This window comes from Juglans regia, chromosome 4 (assembly GCF_001411555.2).
Source record: "Juglans regia cultivar Chandler chromosome 4, Walnut 2.0, whole genome shotgun sequence".
Classification (NCBI taxonomy): Eukaryota; Viridiplantae; Streptophyta; class Magnoliopsida; order Fagales; family Juglandaceae; genus Juglans; species Juglans regia.
In genome coordinates, this window is record NC_049904.1 from 9,111,218 (window position 1) to 9,133,912 (window position 22,695).

At 35.8% G+C, this 22,695-nt stretch overlaps 1 protein-coding gene and 1 long non-coding RNA gene across 4 annotated transcripts; one reads left to right on the top strand and one right to left on the bottom strand.

Moving 5' to 3' along the window:
* Positions 1–1,729: 1,729 nt before the first annotated feature.
* Positions 1,730–5,512, top strand: LOC108990539. Of its 3 annotated transcripts, none has more exons than XR_001996004.2 (3): positions 1,730–2,984; positions 3,074–5,016; positions 5,148–5,512. It is a non-coding gene; the product is annotated as an uncharacterized LOC108990539 (long non-coding RNA). The 3 variants fall into 3 exon arrangements; XR_001996005.2 differs by having other exon boundaries at positions 1,786–2,126; positions 2,679–2,984; positions 3,074–5,512; XR_001996001.2 differs by having other exon boundaries at positions 1,788–2,984; positions 3,074–5,512.
* Positions 5,513–6,399: 887 nt separating this feature from the next.
* Positions 6,400–7,698, bottom strand: LOC108990540 (protein FAR-RED IMPAIRED RESPONSE 1-like). Its single transcript, XM_018964537.2, has 2 exons — positions 7,480–7,698; positions 6,400–6,837 (listed from the first exon to the last, which is right to left on the bottom strand). Exons 1-2 carry the CDS (start codon positions 7,696–7,698, stop codon positions 6,400–6,402), a joined length of 657 nt encoding a protein of 218 aa, XP_018820082.2.
* Positions 7,699–22,695: the final 14,997 nt, after the last annotated feature.

Here is a 22,695-nt window from a genome sequence, read left to right on the forward strand (position 1 = left end):
TCCTTGAGGTGTCGTTCTATCTTTTCACCTTTCGTGTGTCAGTTGCATCTCGGTTCGTGCTAATTCTTCTTCCCAATGCATTGAAGCTATCATTTTGCTCAGATATGAGGCTCTCATTTGACTCAAACCCGTTCAATGTCCTAAGCACTTAGTCCCTTCGATTTGTCCCATTTCCCCTCTAATTCCATCGTCTATGTTACAACTCAGGCCTAGAAATGGCCATTCTACTGGTCTTCATGCCAACATTTCATCATTTTTCCCTCTTGCCCCTCGCCGAACCCTGGCTCTGAAGTGTTCTTATTTTGATCTTTCATCTTTCATATGTCAGTTGCATCTAGTGTGATTATTTTGATCTTTTCATCTTTTAGGTGTCAGTTGTATCTCGGTTGGTATGATTTCTTCTTCCCAATGGACTGTTCTTATCAAAATTTTGAATTTCGTTTTGGTGACCGTTCTATTTGAGGTACCAGAACAAAATATTTCAGTACCGGTATGTTTCGATTTACTGTTTTGGGATAGTCATTATATGGATAAATTATTATATATATATATATAAACAATTGGACAGGTGATTACTCACTCTTTAATTAAAATATTTATATATATAAACAATTACATACATAAAACAATTATATTTCAAAATAACTAGAATATATATGTAATATATATATATATATATAGTTGCTTAAATGTAATATATATATATATATATACATGGATAAAAATGTAGTTGCTGAAATCGGCTCCACGAATCAACAAATTCCTATCACATCACACAATTCACGAGCTTTTTATCAGTGATATCACTTTGATTGTTGTGCCTACAAGGAGATAGGCGCATGGATCCCACGCGCCGTCAAAGATTCTGAAGTCTATCGGAGTTGGTCCAAAATATAACCTATCCATTTTCACCTCTATCTTACTGCTTTACTTGTTGTTTTCCTTACTACTTTTGGTAGATTTTGCTAGGATACTCTTATATCTAAAGAGTTCAGTAAAATATTTGAACCATTGGCGCCTGACGATCACCACCTCCTCTTTGGTCCCTTGGTGGTCCCTCTCCGCCACAACCCATGAACCCCACTTTTTTTAATTTGCCTCCTGTGCGAGAATCACACACTCCTTTGGGAGAGTGTGGAGTTTTGCGACGACGTATAATGAGATGGAGTTCGAATTTTTTATTTGGCTTTTTATTATAAGAGTTGTCCTATTTAGCCACAAGATCGTGAAGACAAGGAAGTGGACTTCCTTAACAGCCACTTCAAGACAAAATGCAATCACTACAATCACCATGGCCTACGGTCATGGAACTACAATCCCACTCTCGGATTGTATAAAAACCACAACTTTGTGTGGATCCCTCTTAGCAAGGTAGGGTAGGAAGGACTTATTTGTTTCTAGTGCCCATTTCTTTTTTCTTTTTATATATTGCCGCATTAGTTAAGAAATAGTGTTTGTTGGTGTCCCCTACCCCTTACTCATATATTTATGTATCCCTTAATTATAATATATCTTCCTTAGAAAAAAAGATATCACACTGACCAAAAAGGACAACCTCCTCATATCACACAATCCATGAGCTGAGCTCTTAGAACGAAATGGTCACCAGCAGTTGGAATGGTCATATAATTGATATCACTCACTTTGGTTAAGCCCAAACCGGAATGGAACAGTCACAACAGCTAGGCTTCCTTCATGACTTATTTTGGACTGAAATGTCCATTCCGGTCGAAACGAAACATCGCACATATTCGTGCTGGTTACTTTTCCACCATGAAAAATTTAGCCATTCCGGCCAGAACAAAACAAAAAACAAAACATTGGTTCTTGTCATTTAATTGAGAGCCGCTCAACATCCCAAAGCCTTCATCCCTACAATTCCTCTCTTTTTCCCTCTAATGCCATCTTCCATGTTACAGCTCAAGCCTAGAAATGGCCATTCTACCGTTTTCTCCCTTTTTCCTCTTTCTTCTCTCTTGGCCCACGCCAAACCCTAGTCCCAAAGTGTCCCCTCACTGTCAATCTTGGTTTCCAATAAGCCTTTATGGGCAAATATGTTGCTCCCGCCCTTATATGTCCCATTCGGTTGTCCATTGGAGTCATGCTCTCATCTTCATTATTTGCTGGTAGGGTTTCTTCTTGGGCTAGATAATCTCTAGGTGTTGCCATTTTATTGCTTTCCCTTGCTAGATTCTCCATTTGTTAGGCGTTGGTGTTCTTTTCTTAGGGTTTTGAAATAATATTGTTGTGGTCGCATTAGGGTTCCAGCATTTGTGTTTCAGCCTCCATCCACACAGTGCTTGTTATCTCACTCGCTTGAGGTCTACTAGGTTTCAAGTTTTTATTTTTTATTTGTGTGTACATGTTGTACTAGCAGTTCCTATTTTGGCCCCTGAACTTTTTAGTGTTTCTAATATGGTCCACGTTTGGTGACTGTAGTTGATGCTTTGTGTGTATTTTATGGTTGCATGGACATGTGTTGTTAGACTATTTTTATTGTTCAATTGTCTCCTACTAGACTATGGTTTTCACTTTGGCATGAGTTATTGTTAGACTATTATTATAAGCATCCGTATTATGATTTTTTAGCATTCGTTTACCCAAGTAAACTTTACACTTCTCACATGGGAAATCAAGCACATGCATTGCACGATTCTCAGCTAGTTAATTTTATAAAGGAAAAAGTTGAAGGTAGTTGATTTTGGGGACCCCTTTGCGCACGAAATCGATGTGGCTGCCCTGGGTTAAATGAAACGGTGCGCACGGGCTCCTTGCTGAAGATGAAAAATGTGCTCCTCCTTCCAGCCTTGTGAAACGGTGCGTACTGAAGAATTGCATATTGTTCTGAAGCTGAAGCTTCCTTCGCATCTCTTCTCTTCGTGGCCATCAATGAAATCAAACCGAAGATGTTTCCATGGAATTGCCATCGTGAGTGAGCGTCTCCTTCTCCAAATTCACAGCTGAAGATTCTTCCTTTCTCCGAGGTTCGAACCCTAGCCCTAGGCAAATTTTTTTGGTTTCTATTCAAAATCAAATTTTCTTGCATTGTCTGACAAAATAAAATTTTGCTCAGGTACACTTAGAAATACACCCTTTAGCACTGCAAGGGAAGATATGGATGAATTTAGAATATCAAAAGACTTTTTATGTCTAAGGTGATATGTCTGAAATTTTATTTTTGGCTAGTTACACTATGAAGCATGGGTGAGATTTGTCATCCTTGGCATTATTACAGTTGGAGTTTATGCATTTGTTTGATAGTAATTACCAAAAGTAAGGACTGAGTTTGGTGAGTTTTGTAAGGAAGGAGAAGATAGCGTGAGCTTTACATGGCTCTGATACCACACTAAAGGAAGTAAAGGACGTAGGTGAAGTGTTTGAAGAAAGACCTCTGTGAGGATTTCATTGAAACCATAAAATTTACAAGTATCAGTGTTCTATTATATACAACGCAAAGACCCTTTGGTCCCCAATACGTATTGTTGCAATGTAAGTAAATTAACATTTAACAAGCATTTCATTTGCATTTAAAAAGCAGACTTGGGACCACTATGAGAAATTCTGTTATCACCAAAATTCTCTCTAAGTATTTGGTGAAATTAGATGATTCAATTTTAAAATGAGAAATACAATCATGTGTGTTTGAATTTGTCATGTAGCATGTTTGAAGTGTGTTTATCTTTTTCCATTAGTCTATTGCAGTTGTATTTTTGGGTCTATTGCAGTTGTATTTTTTGGGTCTCTTGCCTTGTCGCATAGAGCTCAAGGACTGGGGCTTACAGATTTTGACAATGGCTGGGGAGCAAATCTTTCAATGCCCCCTGCAGAAACCTTCACCGGAAACAACGGATGCCAAATAAATCTAACCTTCAAACCTTAGTGATCAAGCTTGGGGCTGTATCACTCACCCAAAGTCGGCTTGATTTATGAAAAACTAAGTTCGAGTTTGGCTAAAAACTTGAGTTGTATTTGAGTACTCAAGTTGAACACGGCTCAACTAAAAAAAATTTTGTTCTTTCTATTTTATTGTTTTAAAAGAGGTAATAAATAAATGAATATGTAAATACATAAATGGGATAATAAAGAAGTTGATCAATTTCCTTTAGTAAATAAATCGACCATGTATCGAGTTGCCACCCATCTTGACCTTTACACCCCAACCTTTCCCATTCATAGCTTTTGAGGACTCATGATTTAAATGGTTCAGCAAGAGATATACCTTTTGAGCATGAAAATCATTTTGAAATAATCATATTATTAGGTCAACTCCTCATATGGTCATTATACTTGTACAAAAATCATGGATCATTCAAAGGTTTATATACTTATATACTTGATGTTTATAGGAGTTTTTAGAAACTTGCACAGGTGATCATTGTGAAGCAGGGCATCGTACCTTAGACACCTTGTTTCATTGAATGGCACAAACACAAGAGTTCCTTACTCCCTCAGGTTCCCCATATTCTGACACACTATAAACAAAAGAAAAGTGAGAAGTGTAGTAGAGTCGGTCTAGCTAAAAGACTAGAAGTATGTAAATTGTCATCAGCCTAAGCTTTCAATACACAATTGTGATGGTGGGTTTTGGTTCCAAAGCTTCCTTATCTTTCACCATAACAGCTACTAGCTAAATAGTAAATAATTTCTCTTATTCCCCCATATTTAGTTTAGAAAAGGTTTGCTCTATTTGACTAGTTTTTTCCATCTGCTTTTAACTCTGACTAAACACCCACTGAATTTGTTGTTGATATGTTGTTTGTTCTAACAATTTTCACATAATTGTAATAATCTAATAGAAAGAAGCTCATCATAAAAGGAAAGCGGGTGGGCATAAATGGATATATTTCGGTACTCCTTACATAGTATATTTCGGTTGTTTACTTCTTGTGGCAATTCCATATTGAGAGTTTCGGTTCTGCCAGGGAGTAATTTAAACTAGTGACCTAAAAGAGAGGAAGCATGCAGTTTGTTATCCATAAAGAGTTCTGCTATTTACAAGCCACTGTTTTTAAGTTTGTAAGTTTCTTTTTGTTAAATCATTTTAGAGAGTCATACACTAGAGTGCCATTGAATGTTTCCTAGTTTTCCAGTTTAATGTTTCTAATTTTGATATTTTACATACCTCTTGTTTGTTGGTTTATAATCAGGGGTTACCATACTCCAACTATTTCAAATAGGCAGATAAAAGTGAAGAAAGAGAAAAAGAACTGGTGAAGATAGAAATTGAATTGTTAAGGAATTAGGAAGAGCTTCGAAAAAGAGAGGAAGAAATTGTGAAGAGGGAGTTGGGAGTCCAAAATGACCAAGTCGAGGTCCAAAGGCAACAAGCAGACATCCGGCCTGAACTCACACTTCTTTGTATCTATTGGGTGTTGTCTGTATTAATTTTGTTGTATTTGTTACGATCACAGTAATAGGAGTTTTGTACAATCTCAAACAATGTATCACTCACTTTGTTGTAATGGATGTGGTCTCTGTCTTTAGCATATTAACATGCGGGATCTGTTTATCATACTAACATGTAACAAAATGTAGTCTTTGTGATGGAATCTGTTTGTAATACAACAAGTATGTTCAATGGCTGGGGGCTAGGCAAGCTATCCGACTGGGTTCCATCTACCCCAAATTGCATCTTTGAACGTCATGGGGAAACAATTAAAAATGAACATACTATAACAACATCAATAACTTTAGAGAGAGTGAAGATTAACTACATTTTCCTGTTTCTCAGTAACTGCAACGCCAAACTGCATTCCACTAGACTCCAACATCTCGACAGCATTTTGGGGCGACTAAAAAAAAAAAAAAACCAAAACACAGTAGATCAAAAAATCTCGAGCAAATAATTTGACGAAATATAGTAACACAATATAATTTAAAGGCAGTAATATGTATGTAACTTGAAAGGGAGCACTCTCTTCATTCCCAACAATTGTTTGGCCAAATAAATTCTTGCAAGTGTCAACAACTTTGCTATCTCTTCCATGTGGCTACGACATGGGGGAAATACCATATTACATCTAACAAACAATTACACAAGATAAATGGCTAATACATCACCATCGAGTTTACCTGTTTACGTTTTCCCTTCTGAGCAGCTTTCTTCATCGTGGGTTTGAGCACTCTCTCAATCATTGATTTTTTTTCCGGAGAGATGGCGGCCTGCCTTTGCCTCTCACAACATGGGGGGCTGAGTACCTTATTTGAACTCCCAACTGTATTTGTATCGACAGCTATAACTACAATGTTAGAACTGATTTGTTACGACGGCCTGCTGGTGCGGTAGATCTTGTTCATTGCAGTTAACTTGGTAATCATATCATCAGCATTATCATCAAATAAAGTTGCATTTGTTGCCACATCGTAACACATCTTGATTATACGTGCATACCAGCTCACTTATGGCCTCGCATCAGCTACGTCATAATTACTTTTCATAACAATGTATCTCATTTTTATGTCATTTCTCCATTGATCCAAGATGTACTTCTCTGGCACATTACGGACATGGTTAATTTTGAAAACGGCTAATACATGTGTACACAAGATCCCACTCATCTCAGACAATCCCCAGGAACACTTGGAATCGCACGTAGTCTCATTAAAGTACACAAGATGGGTAACCTCCTTGACGAAATCAACAACACAAACTTCGTCTTCTACATGATATATTGCAATTACACCATCCTTTTGGTGTAAAATTGGAAGACAACTGAGCATCCCCATTATCTCCTGCTGAACTTCTCTAAATTTAGAGTTCATGCACAACTCCTGAAATATATTCTCAAGTGCATCCCCATTTTCATTCTCAGTCTTCTTCCTTAACGCGTTATTGTACTATCGAAAAATTCTTTTAAATTTGTCCTAGCACGAACATACCCATCAAAGAAAGCATTCATTCTCTCGCTTCATTGGATTGTACTCATTCCAGCCCAGAACACATCATTCAGGAATATTGGGCACAATACATACGCTCCGTATATAAACTCTACAACCAGGCATTCTCCTGCAAGTTGTATGTCATAATTAACACTTCCCTACATTTCTAAAATTCGTCAATTGTTTGAGAATCATACACACACTTTAGCAATTGACTTTTCAAACCAGTTTTATATACACCATGTGAACCGAGCTTCTCAAGTACTTTCTTCAGTATGTGTCAAAGGTAGAATCTGTGTCGGGTATTTGGAAAGACGATAGCAATGGCATTTTTCATTGCTCTATCAATCTGTGATGATAGCATTCAGAGCTTTACCTTCCATACAGTTCAACCAAGTTTGGAACAACCATGTAAACGTTTATGTATCCTCACTAGAGATCAATCATGCTCCTAAAAGGATTGACTGACCATGGTGGTTTACACCCCCAAATAGTGCAAACGGCATCCCATACCTGTTTGTCAAAATATGTGGTGTCGAATGTGACGACATCACCAAAATATTAGTAGGTTACCCTACTTCGTGCATCCACCCAAAATACATTCCTCAATCTGTTGTCATCATCAAAATCCATCATTGCAAAAAACCCGTCATTCCTGTATTGCATCTTTGCAAAATACTCACGAAGGGCTCTAGCGCCACCTTTCCCAATTCGAAGGTGACGTGCCTTGTCGATATAATTACGACAGTCTTTTTCTAGGAATAGCAAGTTCTCAAACACACCAGCTTCTTGCACAAGAGCTGCAAAACTCTTATTCATTCATATGCTAGCCTGATCTTTTATATCTAACACTCTTTACTTACTCACTCACTTCTCTAGTGCAGTGAAAAAACCTTGATTTTTGTGGGGACAAGCCATGGTTGTGTGTATTGTGAACCGTTAATACTTTCGACATCCCATCAACCAATGTAGCACTTATCTTCGCCTTACACTCTATTTTTTATGTTGGACGTGGCCTCGCGACATTTGAGGTCCGGTTTCATGCCTTCCCACCACGAGCACAACTCAATGTGACATATCTCAGGCTCTCATGCTCATCCCTCTTAATCCTTTGCGTCGCTACCCCGAAATCACATTATTTCCCATATTTCTTATAATAAGAAACTAACTCTTCTTCGGATCTAAACAAGATCCCCAACTTTGGCTCCTCAATTCTATCCCCACCTTTAGTCTACACTGTATTTGGATTCAACAATATTACACACAGAGGGCAACAAAGTCTCGGCCTCCCCAAAGTCAGGTGTGGGGTTCTAAATTTCTTCGACATAGCTTGAGCTTGCAAAGTTTATACCAACCAGATGAGTAGTTGAAGAGTGAAATAGAGACACAAGATTTTCCTGAAGTTTACAAAAATAAAAAATCATGTGTAAATCAATATAAGCACGGTGAGAAATAAGCATATTACTTAAAGAATGAATCCATCACCTGACTAGTCAGCTTCGTTGGGTTGGAATCAGGACAAGGAACAAATGGTGGTAACCACGCATATGACATTTGTGCATGCAAACCATGCATATAGTTTTGGAAGTCCAGATAAAATAGTGTCGGTGTCACCTAACACATAAAACAATAGTGATAATGTGCATAAGACCAAAAATAAATATAGCCATTAACAGAATAGTTTAATAGTTCAAAATTAATATTCAAAATACCTGCGATATTGTATTGATTGATGGATCAGTGGTTAGGGGTGCTGGTAAATCCGGATACCATGGTCTTGGTATCCGCTAACACATGAAAGAATAATGATAATGTGTTGAAGACCTAAGATAGATATATTAATAGAACAAATAAATAATTCAAAAATAATGTAACAAAATACATGTGTTGCTGGACTTGTGGTATGAGGTATTGAGAGTTGTGGCCAAAAGGGTCTTGCTATCACCTAACATATAAACCAACCATTAGTTGAAGAGTGAACCAAAACTTAGGTAATAAATGTAAACATTAAATGAAACAGTTATACTGAATTTTAAGCATGGTTACGAATACCTGGGTTGATGAATGTTTTGGTGGATCTGTGGTAGGAGGTGTTAACGGAGATGCGTGCTCTTTCCCTTTCTCCATCTAGATTCTATTACAAAAATTATGTCATCAGTATATAAAATAAAATTATCTAGATTCACCATATTTCAAATGTCATTTACATCAATGTGATTTTATATACAAATACATAGAAATATATGAATATATATATTTTATTAGTAATATATAAACATGATACAAGAAAATAGAGCATACAAATAAATGATAGCCATACTGAATTGTTATCCAAGACAATATACAAGTGCATAAATTTAAATCAATCAGCAATATGATGTTGCTATATCTTGAATATTGCATGAACAAATTAATTACCAGGCTTATATTTCAATAAAATTCATCAACCCATATAGGGCCACAATCAAAACTTTTACTTGAACAAAAGTACAAAAAATGTTCCCTAGTGGCAAGTACGAAGTATGGCCGCACTATTGAAACAAGTATAGAAAGTTCAAAGCTTTTACTTGAACAATCAAAGCTTTTATTTGAACAAAAGTATAGAAACCATTCATTCAACTACACACATTATATTTTGCATACAAACTTGAACATGACAAATATCAAATGAGCAGGTGTGTATATATATATATATATATATATATATATATACATTTTTTTGGGAATATATTTTAGCATCCTAAATATAAGAATTAGGGGGAACTCAAAAGTTCCAATACCTGTGTAGTGGGATTTTGTTCGGAATAATCAACAATAAAAAACCTCAATCTTAACAATAATCATATATGCATAAGAAGCACGAAAGTTAGAATAGAATTGAAGACTGGAAAATATAAAACTTAAAATCAACCACATCTGACGACAGACGTTCGGCAAGGACTGGCAGTGGGGGAAACCAAGGATTTTTCGGTTCTGAGAAATGGTGGAAATGGTACACTAGTTCATAAGTGGGAAAGCAAGCTGAAGCTTCTTCACGGTTCTCTTCCTGTGAGAGAGACGTGCGAGACGTTCGGAGAGGAGACTTGCGAACGAAGAAGGGCCACTGGTTCGTACTAAGTGGGAAACCAATATAAAGCTTCTTCATGAATCTTGGTTCTTTTCCTTTCAGTTTCTTTTACTCAATTCTATTGTTTTTCTGTTTTTTAAAGGCCATGTCAGCACAGGGGTGTGCAAGGGGTCCCTCAAGTTGAGGTGATTGTGGTTGGTAGCTGGGAGCAAGCTTCTTGTTTCAATTGGGCTCAGGTAGAGGTTGTTGGCGTTTCCTTTGATTGAATAATTCCGCATTCGTCCACATGTCTTCTTCAATCAAGGTGGCTCGTGTGACCAAGTCGGTGAAATTACGGATCCTCAGGGGTATCAGGCGACTTCGAATTCTCGCATTCACATTTCGCATGTCTTCTTTAAACTTTTCACATTTCTTTTCCTCATCTAGTACTAGATAACTTGCAAACCGCAATAATGCCACAAACGTCACAGTGTAGCATTCCACTATCATGGTTCCTTGTACTAGGTCAATGAATTGCCTAGCTTTTGCCTCACAGAGTGCTGGGAAAAAATATCGGTCCAAAAATGCATGTTTGAAATGATCCCAAGTGATGGGTACCCCCTCACCAAGATCAAACTACAGTAGTTCCCATGTAGAGGTCCACCATTCGTCTGCCTCATCTGCCAACATATAAGTGGCATACTCCACTTTCTATTCATTCGTACAAAAAAGAGCCCTAAAAATCTTCTCCATTCTTTTGATCCAACTTTCCGCATCTAGTGCTTCTGCCTTGCCGTCAAAAGTCGGAGGATGCTAATGTGTAAACTGGTTTAGGGTACAATCGACCCTGGGATTCCTGGCTACCAAGCCTTGATCATCAGCAAAATACCAGAGAAGTCTAGTAGTAGCAGCCGTTATCACCTCTGGTTCGTGTGGTGGAGGTTCTGAGGAACCTTCAGGGTGTATAATTACGCCTAGTACCTGGTGCCATTATCTAACAACAACATTCATGCAATGAGCAAGTAATGATTCAATCATGTAATCAAGCAAAACATGACAATAAACATCAAACATAATAGTAAATAACCTCTCTTGAACTTTGAGCTGGCCAAGAGTCATCCTAGGTGTTTCCTATCCTAGAATTCTTTCTTTTAAAAAGTCTACAAAATCTCTTGACCTGGGCTCTGATACCAATTGTAACACCCCGTTTCTATAGGATAGAGATGTTACTAACATTTATAACATAATGTCTGGTAAAGAGATTCATCTCCTGAACTACCTCGTTTATTGAAAAGCATCAAAAACTGAAAAGAACATAATTGTTTCGAAACTAAACGTAAAGTGAAAGAACATAAACCAATCCTACGAATGACATAAAAGGATTATAGTTCTTGTATGAATATCACTTATTTCTTCCCAAGTCTTTATACTAGATCTACTTCTGGTTGTCCAGCTCTGCGTCATCATAATCACCATCTGTAAAAATTAGACATAGAATGTAACACTCGGACCCAAAATTGGTATAGTTGGACTTTGAATTTTTATTTATTTATTTATTTGAGCTTGATATTTTAGGTTTTTATATTACGAACTTGAGTAGTGATTTTTTTTTTTTTTTTTGATCTTGGCCATTTATTTTTATTCTCCCCGCATGTTTATTTTTTTTTTTCTTCTCTTTTCGTCTATTTTTTTTTTACACGGCTTATTTTCGTCGCCCACGGCATGCACACACACGGCTTACCCTTCCATCCGCACACACGTCTCTTTTATCTCTAGGGTTTTTGCACTATATTTATAGACATATGTTATTCCATGCTAGTAAAACAGCTGCCCAAGCACAAGCCGCCGCACCACTTTGAATCGCAAGCCAGCCCAGCCCCTCTTGCCGTTGTATTCATCTTCCCCAAGGCTCCTCAACCCCACGTTCACCACCCTGCCACGCCCAACCATTGTTTCACGCACACAGCCATGCATACCACCAAGTGATAGCCACTGCCCGAGCCCCACGAGAAACTGCACAACCACCACCGAAGGGTAGTCTCACTGCCAAACTCTTCCACAACACAATCCAGTCGCTGCCACCAGCGTCCTTCACGTAGCAGCAACCCACGAATCAGACTCAACACTACCGTCGCGTCCCGCCCTAAGCCATCGTTCAAGCCATTGAAGAAACCTATGTTTTTGTCTCCGAAAACAGAGCATTTTTTTTCCTTTTCTGTTTGCTGCTATTCGACGCAAACCAGCCGAGCGCCACTGCCACCAACCTCTTCCACGACATCGCCGCCGCACAACGTGTATCATTGGGCGCTGCACTCCATCCAAGTTCGTCACTCTCCTTTCGTGCGCTGCCGTCGGGACAGCCTCCGCCCACCACAACTCAACTCCACCACGATCTCCTTCCCTCACGGTGAGCTCTTATTGCACGTCTTTCCTCACTTGTGAGTTTCGGAAATATATGGTTCTAAGTGCTGCAATTACGTAAAGTTAGTGGGTAGGGGGAGATATTTATGAGATTACCATTTTGCCCTTAAGCCAAGTAGGATTTGAATGTATTTTTTTTTTAAATGGGTTTTGAATGGGTTTTGTTTTAGGTTTGGGTTTGGTTTTATGTTCAGCTTGTGTTTTACAAAAGCTTTTGTAGCTCAGACTTGTCTTTAATTGAAGTTGAGTTTTCAGATGGATTTATGTTTTATTAAGTGGATAATGAGGATTTTGGAAAGTTGTGGTATTTTAAGATTATGAGGATTTTTAGGTATTGAAGGATTAAAATAGGTTATTTTAGAAGCTTAGGATTAAATATCGAAGTATGTGAATAATTGGAAATTTACGAAAATTACGTAATTATTTTATAGGTGACGATTAATTATTATTCGACATTTTGAGGAAAATTCTGAAAAAGCTAAGACGTCCAGGTAAGCGGGGTTCCTATGCTAGACTTTGCATTAAAATAAAATGAGCTGAAGTTATTTTTTGGAAACTATACAATTTGATTTTTGAAAATAAATTTGAACTACCTCAATTATTTGTTCTGCATTACTCATGAGATTCTGTTTAAGAAGAAAATATTTTCTATCATGACTGGTGTAGACATGAGCTTGTTATTGACATTTTGTTTCTGAACTTTGAAAAAGAGAGCGAATATAAAATTTGTGCATAAATTATGTTGTGATATGATTTTGTTCTGTTCTGAAAATTTTGTTCAGTACTCTGTTTGGATAAGACGTGATTTCTGAAAATCTTTGGCATGACTCTCTGATTCTGAATTTGATTTCGTTTCCGCTCTGTTCAGTTATGGCCCTGCCATGGGTGATAATAGTGGCATACGGCCCAACCACGGGTTACAATAGTGGATACGGCTCAACCACGGGTTATAATAGTGGATACGGCTCAACCACGGGTAATAATAGTGGATACGGCCCAACCACGAGTAATAATAGTGGATACGGCCCAACCACGGGTTATAGTAGTGGTCTCTGTTTTGAGTGCACACCTTGGTAACAGAGTGTTTTATGTTCTACTTGACTATCCGCAGATGCACAACCCTACCATGGGGGTTATACATGGTCTCTGTTCTGATATGATGTTCTGATGATGATCATTATCATTTATGCTATGCCAAAGAATATTTTTGAATGAGATTATTTCTAAATGTTCGCTCTGATATTTTGATAACATGTTTTGCTTCTGCATTCTGAAAATGAAAATGTTTTGTTCTGCATTCAGATTTCTGTAAATACTCATGTTTACACACTAGTATATGTTCTCTACTTACTGAGTTGTTAATAACTCACCCCTTATCTCCATATATTTTTCAGATAATTTTGATGCTTCAGCTGGAGAACAAGAGTAGAAAGTTTGGCAAGGTGTGATGATCGTAGTGAAATAAGTGCCTGAGGGTGCAAATACTTATGCGAGAGTCGTAGTTAGTAAACTGATTTAATTTTTCAAGTATTTGATTTGATGAGTTGAGGATGTTCTGGAGTTTTTGGAGAATTTCTAATTTATGTTATTGGGAATTTCTTTATTTTTGCCATGGAGGAACTTAGATTTTTGGATTGATTAAATGGATTAATATTTTATGGGATTTTCTAGATTTTATAGTTGTGTTATTTAAGTTATTTTTAAGTATTAAGAGTTAACTCTCCGGACCTCCTGGAACGGGGCGTTACATAGAAGAAAACAGAAAACAAATAAAAATGAGTCGAATACTCAATAAGTAGCACATCATACTGTAAAATATATTTTAGCCTAACATAGACTTAATTTCTGATGACTCTTTACCACATGCATACAGCATCACAGATTCACAATCATAACTTTCTGAAAACTTTCCATACATACATAATACTTGACTTATCATGAAGTGAAACACGCTTGAGTTCGTGTTTCACATTAACTGAATAATATGGAGTGAAACACGCTTGAGTCCGTGTTTCACTTAACTGAATAACATGGAGTGAAACACGCTTGACTCCGTGTTTCACTTAACTTGTGGTTAACCACGCTTGAGTTTGTGGCACTGTCTTTAAATCTCCTTATCTTTCTTAATGCATGAAAATTCATTAGGCTTCATGAACTTTTCTTAACATATTCTTGATCATGGACATAACATAACATGACATATTCCTGTACATGGCAAAGCATCACATGGCATTTTCTTGTCCATGGCATAGCATAACATGACATGATATAACATGATCTGAACATTTTATGACATTCCTGGCATACATTTTCTTGTAAATGCTTCATAAATATGGCATACATCATCTAAGTATTACATGAATATGGCATAAGTAATCTGACTATTCTACTACATGGCATACAAGACCTAAATAACTGCATGAACATCTCATGGCTTCCATGTGATTTTGGTAACATTCATTCATTCAAACATAATCTCATATATCAAAGGCCGTGAAAGGAAATCTAACATTGACTTGTCTCTTAGCGTAGTGTAGATAACCAACATAAACACATCATATTTTCATACATAACAATAATGTTCACAGTATGCATGCATTTATATGATCATACTATTTACCTCTTAGCACTGCTTCTTGATTTCCAACTTGTAGCGCATTACCTATACAAGGTACTAGATGTTACTAATTTCTTAGTGAACTTGTCTAGCGTTCTAACTACTTAAAATCATACCGTAGAGATAATATAATACATATTCAATTAAAAATTACTACATATTAATATTATTCAAGGCCCATAATATAACTTAATAACTATATTAAAATATAGGAAGGCCCAAGGCCAATTGGGGAAAACAATCCACTTTAAAAGAACAAGGTTTCGGGGGAAATTATCCTAATGGGCATGGGTATTTTGGGAAAACTGGATATAAAGGAAGATATAAGCTTACGGGGGAAAGGCTCTCATCGTGTAACAGAGGGACTGAACTAAGAACAAAGGGAGTGGTAATGCGATGCTCACCGAGAGAAGGAGGTTGAGGTGACGACGGCTCTGGGGTGGTTGGAAGCCACTGGTGATGCAATTGGGTCCTCTGGGCAGTGGTGCGATGCGAGAGAGAGAGAGAGAGAGAGAGAGATCCTGTCGGTGACTTACTAGAAAGGAGTGGGTTCAACAGGGTTGGGCTGGCCGGCAATTTCTAGGCAGCCGGGGTAGTGCTCCGACGTCCTAGGGTGGTCGGCAGTAGCTGGGCAGAGTATATACGGCCTATGCAAAAGTGAGTTCTTCGTATTTTTTGTGTGTTCAAAATAGAGAGTTTACGTGAGATTTTATAGACGATGGGGAGGGGAGTTGCGTGAGTTCTCAATAGGTATGCTAGGGTTTGAAGTTGGCTACACTTGGAAAATTATTCCTACGAGGATATGGATTCTGAGAGGATTTTGAAGAGTCGAGTTATAGTTTCAAATTAGGAAACTAATCTAATATGGAAACTAATGGATAACTATACAAAGGTTTTGATAGTGAAAGAATCACTGTTTTAATTTATCAGATAGCATAATTCCTAAAATGATAATAAAAATAATAAAGACAATAAAAATATAAAATACTAGTTTTAAGCTCTAAATTTGGACCCGTATGTTGCAATTATCTATTTATAAAACATTACTAATTTTTTATTTTAAAAAAAAAAAGAAAAATGAGTATACTGTCAGAACAAAAAGGACATGAAAAAAATAGGGGTGCTACCCGCATGGTGCGGGGCGGGGGCACCCCCTCCCCCCTCCCCGCCCCCTGCCCCGCTCCCAGGGGTGGGGTAGAAACTACACCCCGCCCCGCCCTCCGCTCAACCCATTGTTTAAAAAAAAAATTTAGTCTAAAAATATTTTTAGATTCAAATTATAATATAATTTAAAGTATAAATTGAAATTTATACATTAAAAAAAATATAAACACATTAGAGTTATATTTTGGATTGTCTTGGCCTCCTAGGCCAAAGTAATCCATTAACTTAATACTTATATAAATATTAAAAATTAAAAATTTTTACATTAAAATGGGAGTGCAAGGCGGGGGGCTGGGCCCCGCTGGGGTCAATCCGCCCCCCGCCCCCTCATAGGGTATTCCATGTGGGGTGGGGCGATCGGGGGCGGAGCCCCGCTGTCCACCCCTAGAAAAAGAGACGTCAATTCATGTGCGCCGCGGGGCTATTAAGGGCCTTTTGATAAAATATGATCATTCATTAAATTCTACAAGGGAGCTACACGTCAAACGGTCAAGGATCTTAAGGACCTTTTGGTAAAATATGATCCGTCATTAAATTCTATAAGGGAGCTACACGTCAAATGATCAAGGGTTTTAAGGGCCTATTGGTAAAATAGGACTTAATGGAAAAACAACAAAAGTTAACGGAAAAATAATAAAAGTTATTATTCACAGTTAGATAATTATTTATTATAATAGAATAGATATATAAAAAAAAAAAAAAATACCTAGACAAAAACCCACTCTGGACGTGGTGGACATAAACGGAAAAAACAATCAAATAAATTTACAAAAATGCTGGATGTAACCGCCTGGGGGAATCGTGGGGTAACCGCGTCCCACATGGCATTTATCTCAAAACGGTTCGTTCTCATTTCCGGCCTTCATCTTCGTCTCAGCGTCTTCTTCCCATTTCCAACTTTCAAATCAAAGTTTTCAATGTTATCTCTCTCCCTCTCCTTCGTATGGTTTTTCATCTTTTTTTTTCCCTCTTCCTCTCCATCTCCATTTTCCCTCTTCACCTCTGTTTCTATGAACCCGCCAACCTCCCTCTCCGATTTCAAGAACAACACTCGTCCTCTTCCTCTCCATCTATCCAGTTTGTAACCTTGAGCTGAAGAACATTTGGAAATTTTAGGAAAACTCTGAGGGCAAAATCAAAAGAAAGAAATTGTGGAAAGAAATTTGAGAGAAACCCATTAAACATGGAATCTAAAATGTGAGTTTGTCTTTGCTGGAGGAGAAATCGTCCTCTTCTCTTCCTTTTCCTCTTTTCTATTTTTTTCCCCCTTACATAATATGTGCTTTGACAAGAGAGTAGAATTTGAAGAAAAGAAAGCAAAGATAAGATGCGAAGTTCGATCTGTGGCCATTGTTCTTCAAGAGAGAATAGAATCGGAGTTGGCCTTTCCTGGTTGGTGTCGCCATTACTGGAACCATCATCACCATGTTCTCTCTTGGTCTCACTAAGGAATGACTCTTGTTAATTGGTCTGTGGCCTCTCCTTCATCCATCAGATGAACTTTGCATCATGGGATCCATAAAAGGACCCATTTTTGGGTTCTTTGTCTTGTTGAGCAGTTTCAAAGAGGAAGTTTGCATGGGAGCGGGGGTTTTGGAGCTGCTGTTGTGGTTGCTTTTTTTGGCTTGAAGGTAATTGTATTTGTCACAAGAAAAAAGCTGGGGAGCAGCCACTATTTTTAGAGTTTGTTTGTGTCATTCGGAGGTAGGAGTGAATATGAGTACATTTTGAATAGGTGAAGGGGCTGCCTTATAATCGGTACTCGTGGTTGACAACGCACAACGCGTTGGCGATACTGGGACAGAAGTCGGCTACGGGCTCTGTGATTATTTCTCCCACAAACCAGCAGGACTCCATTACGAGTCAGCTAAAAGTATGTTCTTTCCTTCTCTTTATTTCTTTAAAATTCTGTGGGAAATTTCGGAGGAGAAAAAAAGAAAAAATAAAAAAAGAGCAACGAAGTTCACTTAACACCGAATGAGATTTCCATTAAAAAAAAAAAAAAACACCGAATGTGATTAATTAAGGCAGTTGGGAGGTGGACATTTCTCCTCTCTCTCATTATATTCGATGCCTAGCGACCCTATGGGCAAAAGTAAAGCTAGTAGGCAAGCCACGTGATGTTGACGTGTCAGTCGGTTGTATGACGGTTTCGCATGGGCGGTTGTATCTAGCAGGATTGATAAATTTAAGGAGCCAACTTAGCTACCTTTCAAAGCCAACGTTAACAATTTCAATGGGACCCAACGTTAACAACTAAAGATACCAAATGGCTACTTTATAACAAGCTTGTTAAATAACGTTACTAGCAAATCAAGAGAATAAAGGCGGGTTGAATAACGTTCAAGCAATAAATCTCATAACGTACACTAACGCTTGAACCATTAAAACTATTAACGGAATAAAAATTCGTTAAAGACCCTCCTCAATATCAAATGCCACCGTAATAGCACTAAAAAAACGTTACAAAAACTCCATTTATTAAAAATAATACCAACAAGATGTAACATATGTCACCTAAGACATTGAGATTTAAGTGGTTTTGCTCTAAGACCTACGTCCTATAATTTGTTTTGGGCCAAATTCTATTATATATGGTGTTTTATATGAGCTAACATGACTCATTTCACTCTCAATTACGATGGAGAAAATGGAGAATATGAGAGGTTAAAGACGAAGTTAAGGTTGTGCAAAAGTGAAGAATAGGGTGTGAAGAATTTTGATCGGATTATCACGGGTGCTGATTTTGAACCTGGTAAAATTCGAGGCCTTTTACGTACAAATAATTGGGAATTACCTTATTTACATTCATAATTCATTGTATTTTTTCATTGGTTATTGGTTTTTTGGTTTCGGCACAATGGATGTTTTACTATGATATTCCTCCACCTTAAGTGAAGGTTCTTAATAAACTTGGCGAGGAGCCACTCTTAGATGTGGTCACCAACTCTTTAAGAAAAAAAAGTTTCTTTGAAGATGGATCAGCTTGCGTCCTTCAGAAATCCCCCCCTCTATCTTGTTTCTTCTCCTATGAAGCGCATACAAATAAGCAAGCTGCTTAAAAGGGTGAAATCGAATTTCTAACATTTTTGTCTTCTTGTTTTCGAGGACAAGAAAAATTGGTATTTATGTTAATACAAATATAAGATCCATCCTTTAGAATTTATGTTTAATTTAAAGCCTTATCGTAAACCTCATAGCTCAATAATAGAATTATCAAATAATCATTAGGAAAAATGATACTCTCACTGCTGGTTCTTACAGCACGCTCGGTGTTATTGCTGAAATTTTTAATTTTATTGTTTAATTTTTCTTTTTACTTAGTGATTTAGAAACTATATTTTAATAATATTGAAATTTTTTTCTTTTTTTAAAAAACATTTAAAAATTCCAAAAAATACATGTAAAAAAATAACAAAAAAAATAAAGATCAATTATGCCTAATGGTAGCTCCCAATTGGAGCTGAGAGCGGTGGACGTAACATCGTCCTAATCATTTTGGCAAAAATATCGGACAAGATTTTTATTTTCATTTTTTTAATGATTTTAAATGGCTATCTATTTAAATAGTGATATATGTAATCATTTAAAATGTTCTAACAGAAAGTGTAATTAAAGACAACAAAATCTAAGATTATGAGCAGCATTACTCGAGAAAAATATCTATTCTTCAGAATAATTTTAAGATCAAGGACTTGTTTCGTTTACCGAATAGACCTTGAAGTTTTTCCTAATTTAGTTATATTCTTTGATAAGGAACGGCCATTTCTTTTGGAAATGGAAGGAATAGTCATTCCTTAGATGCATAAAGGAAAAACATTTAAGAAGTTAATATTTTTTGAAAACAAAATGTTCAAAATAAAAAATAAAATAATAATAAAATTATATTGTTTTACTTTTTGGTCATACAGTGGCGGTCGGCCACCCAAGAACATTCAAGGGCTGTTGGCCATTTTCGGGGTGGTCGAATTTGCCACCACAGTGGTTAGGACAGTGCGAAAACACGAAAATCCGACTCCAGTATCGACTCCGCACCTTTGGAATTGGAGCTTCGATAAAATAGAGTCAATGTCAGAATCGGAGTTGGAGCTTTTTTCTAACAGACTTCACAACACTGATATTAGTATACATAGGTTATAAAAATATGTATTATTTATATATTCATATATTCATATAAAAAGTCTAGATATTATATAATTAAATTCAATACTATATTAATATATGTTAATTATTATAGAATAATATAATTACACTATAATATAAATAAACTAATAATCTAGTATATATAAACATCATAACATTACTATCATTCATAGTCAAAGTATTGAAATAATATACCTGGCTAGCTAATAGTGAGTCATATGTAATAGTCTGGTATAATAATTGTAATTAGAAAAATGGGGTAATAGTCTAGTATAATAACATGTAATATTATAATATAATAGCATATAATTAGATACTAGCGAATTAGTAATTGTTAATAATCAATAGTAACAATTAAATTACAACTAACGTTCGAATTATACAAAACGCTCCGTTCTATTTATTCACAACACAATCCTAAAATGCCTCATTTTACTGATACAAAACGCCCATTCTCACTCTGTACATAAAACGACTCACTTCATTAACCTACACGCACCGTTTTGAACTCAATATCAACCTCCCTTCCCGCATACATAACATCAACCATAACTATTGTCAACAGTGGCTAGACCACTCCGGATGGTTGGACCAACCCTACGACTTAGGCTGTGTTTGGGTAGCCAACATACCTCAATACTTTTAAAGTATTCTCGTACTATTAGAAATACTCCACATGCCAAACAACTTAAAATACTCTCAATGGGACCCACAAACCTACTTCAATCTCAACTCATAACTATTCACAAACATTCTATAATATTTATCACTATTATATATAAATAAAAAATAAAATCAATAATATTTATCACTATTAAATAAAAATAAAAAATAAAATCACTATAATATTTATCTCTATTATATATAAATAAAAAATAAAATCACTATAATATTTATCACTATTAAATAAAAATAAAAAATAAAATCACTATAATATTTATCTCTATTATATATAAATAAAAAATAAAATCACTATAATATTTATCACTATTAAATAAAAATAAAAAATAAAATCACAATAATATTTATTCCTGTTAAATATAAATAAAAAACAAAATCACAATAATATTTGTCACTATTAAATATAAATAAAAAATAAAATCACTATAATATTTATCACTATTATATATAAATAAAAAATAAAATCACAATAATATTTATCCCTATTAAATATAAATAAAAAATAAAATCACAATAATATTTATCCCTATTATATATAAATAAAAAATAAATCACTATAATATTTATCACTATTATATATAAATAAAAAATGAAATCACTATAATATTTATCACTATTATATATAAATAAAAAATGAAATCACAATAATATTTATCCCTATTAAATATAAATAAAAAAATAAAATCACTATAATATTTATTACTATTATATATAAATAAAAAAATGAAATCACTATAATATTTATCACTATTATATATAAATAAAAAATAAAATCACTAAAATATTTATTGCTATTATATATAAATAAAAAATAAAATCAGTATAATATTTATCACTATTAAATATAAATAAAAAATAAAATCACTATAATATATAAATAAAAAATAAAATCACTATTATATATAAATTAAAAATAAAATCATTATAATATTTATCATTATTATATATAAAAATAAAATAAAATCACTATAATATTTATTAATATTAAAAAATCACTATAATAAAATCACTATAATATTTATTACTAAAAATAAAATCACTATAATATTTATGGAACTCACCTTTTTCAACTACATATCCAAAAGTCAACTCAACATACTTCACACATCCAAACAACTCAAAATACTCTCAATAGGACCCACTGACTCACTCCAATCTCTACTCATAACTATTCACAAATATTTTCAACACTTTTCAAATATTCTCACTATCCAAATGTACCCTTAGGGAGTGGCGTTCCATGGGTGACCAGCCACACTATGGCCATTAAGTGAGGCCTAGCCACCCCACTATGTCCACAACAGTTGCCTGGGCCACCCGCACTTTCCAAGCTAGACGGACCACACGAAAATATTATTACACGGATGATCCAGCTACCTCCTAGCCACCATTTTTTTTTTATATATCTAATTTATTAGGTTTTAAAATATAAGTTGCGAGGCTTTCTTAGAAAAAAGAATTTAACTGGATTATTTTGATGTAATTCTCACCAAAACATAATATGTTGTTACCAAACCAAGAAAAAAAAAAAAAAAAAGATAATATCAAGTAAAGCAAAGCAACAGTTCACACAGTTTAAAAAACAATGGACTGGTGCACGATGGCAGTAACTTTTGACAAGCACAACTGGGACGTCTGGTGGCATCCGGCTGTTTTGTATGCCACTGTCATTTATTACCAACAATTTTTCTGAGCTTGCTGTTATGCCACCGTCATGATGATTAATTACCTTACCACATTGTCA

Coding starts and splice junctions, on each gene's coding strand:
- LOC108990540 (XM_018964537.2), bottom strand. CDS start 7,698: ATGAATAAGAGTTTTGCAGCTCTTGTGCAAGAAGCTGGTGTGTTTGAG. Junction 6,838..7,479: donor ATGACAACAGATTGAGGAAT/GTATTTTGGGTG, acceptor ATTTTTCGATAG/TACAATAACGCGTTAAGGAA.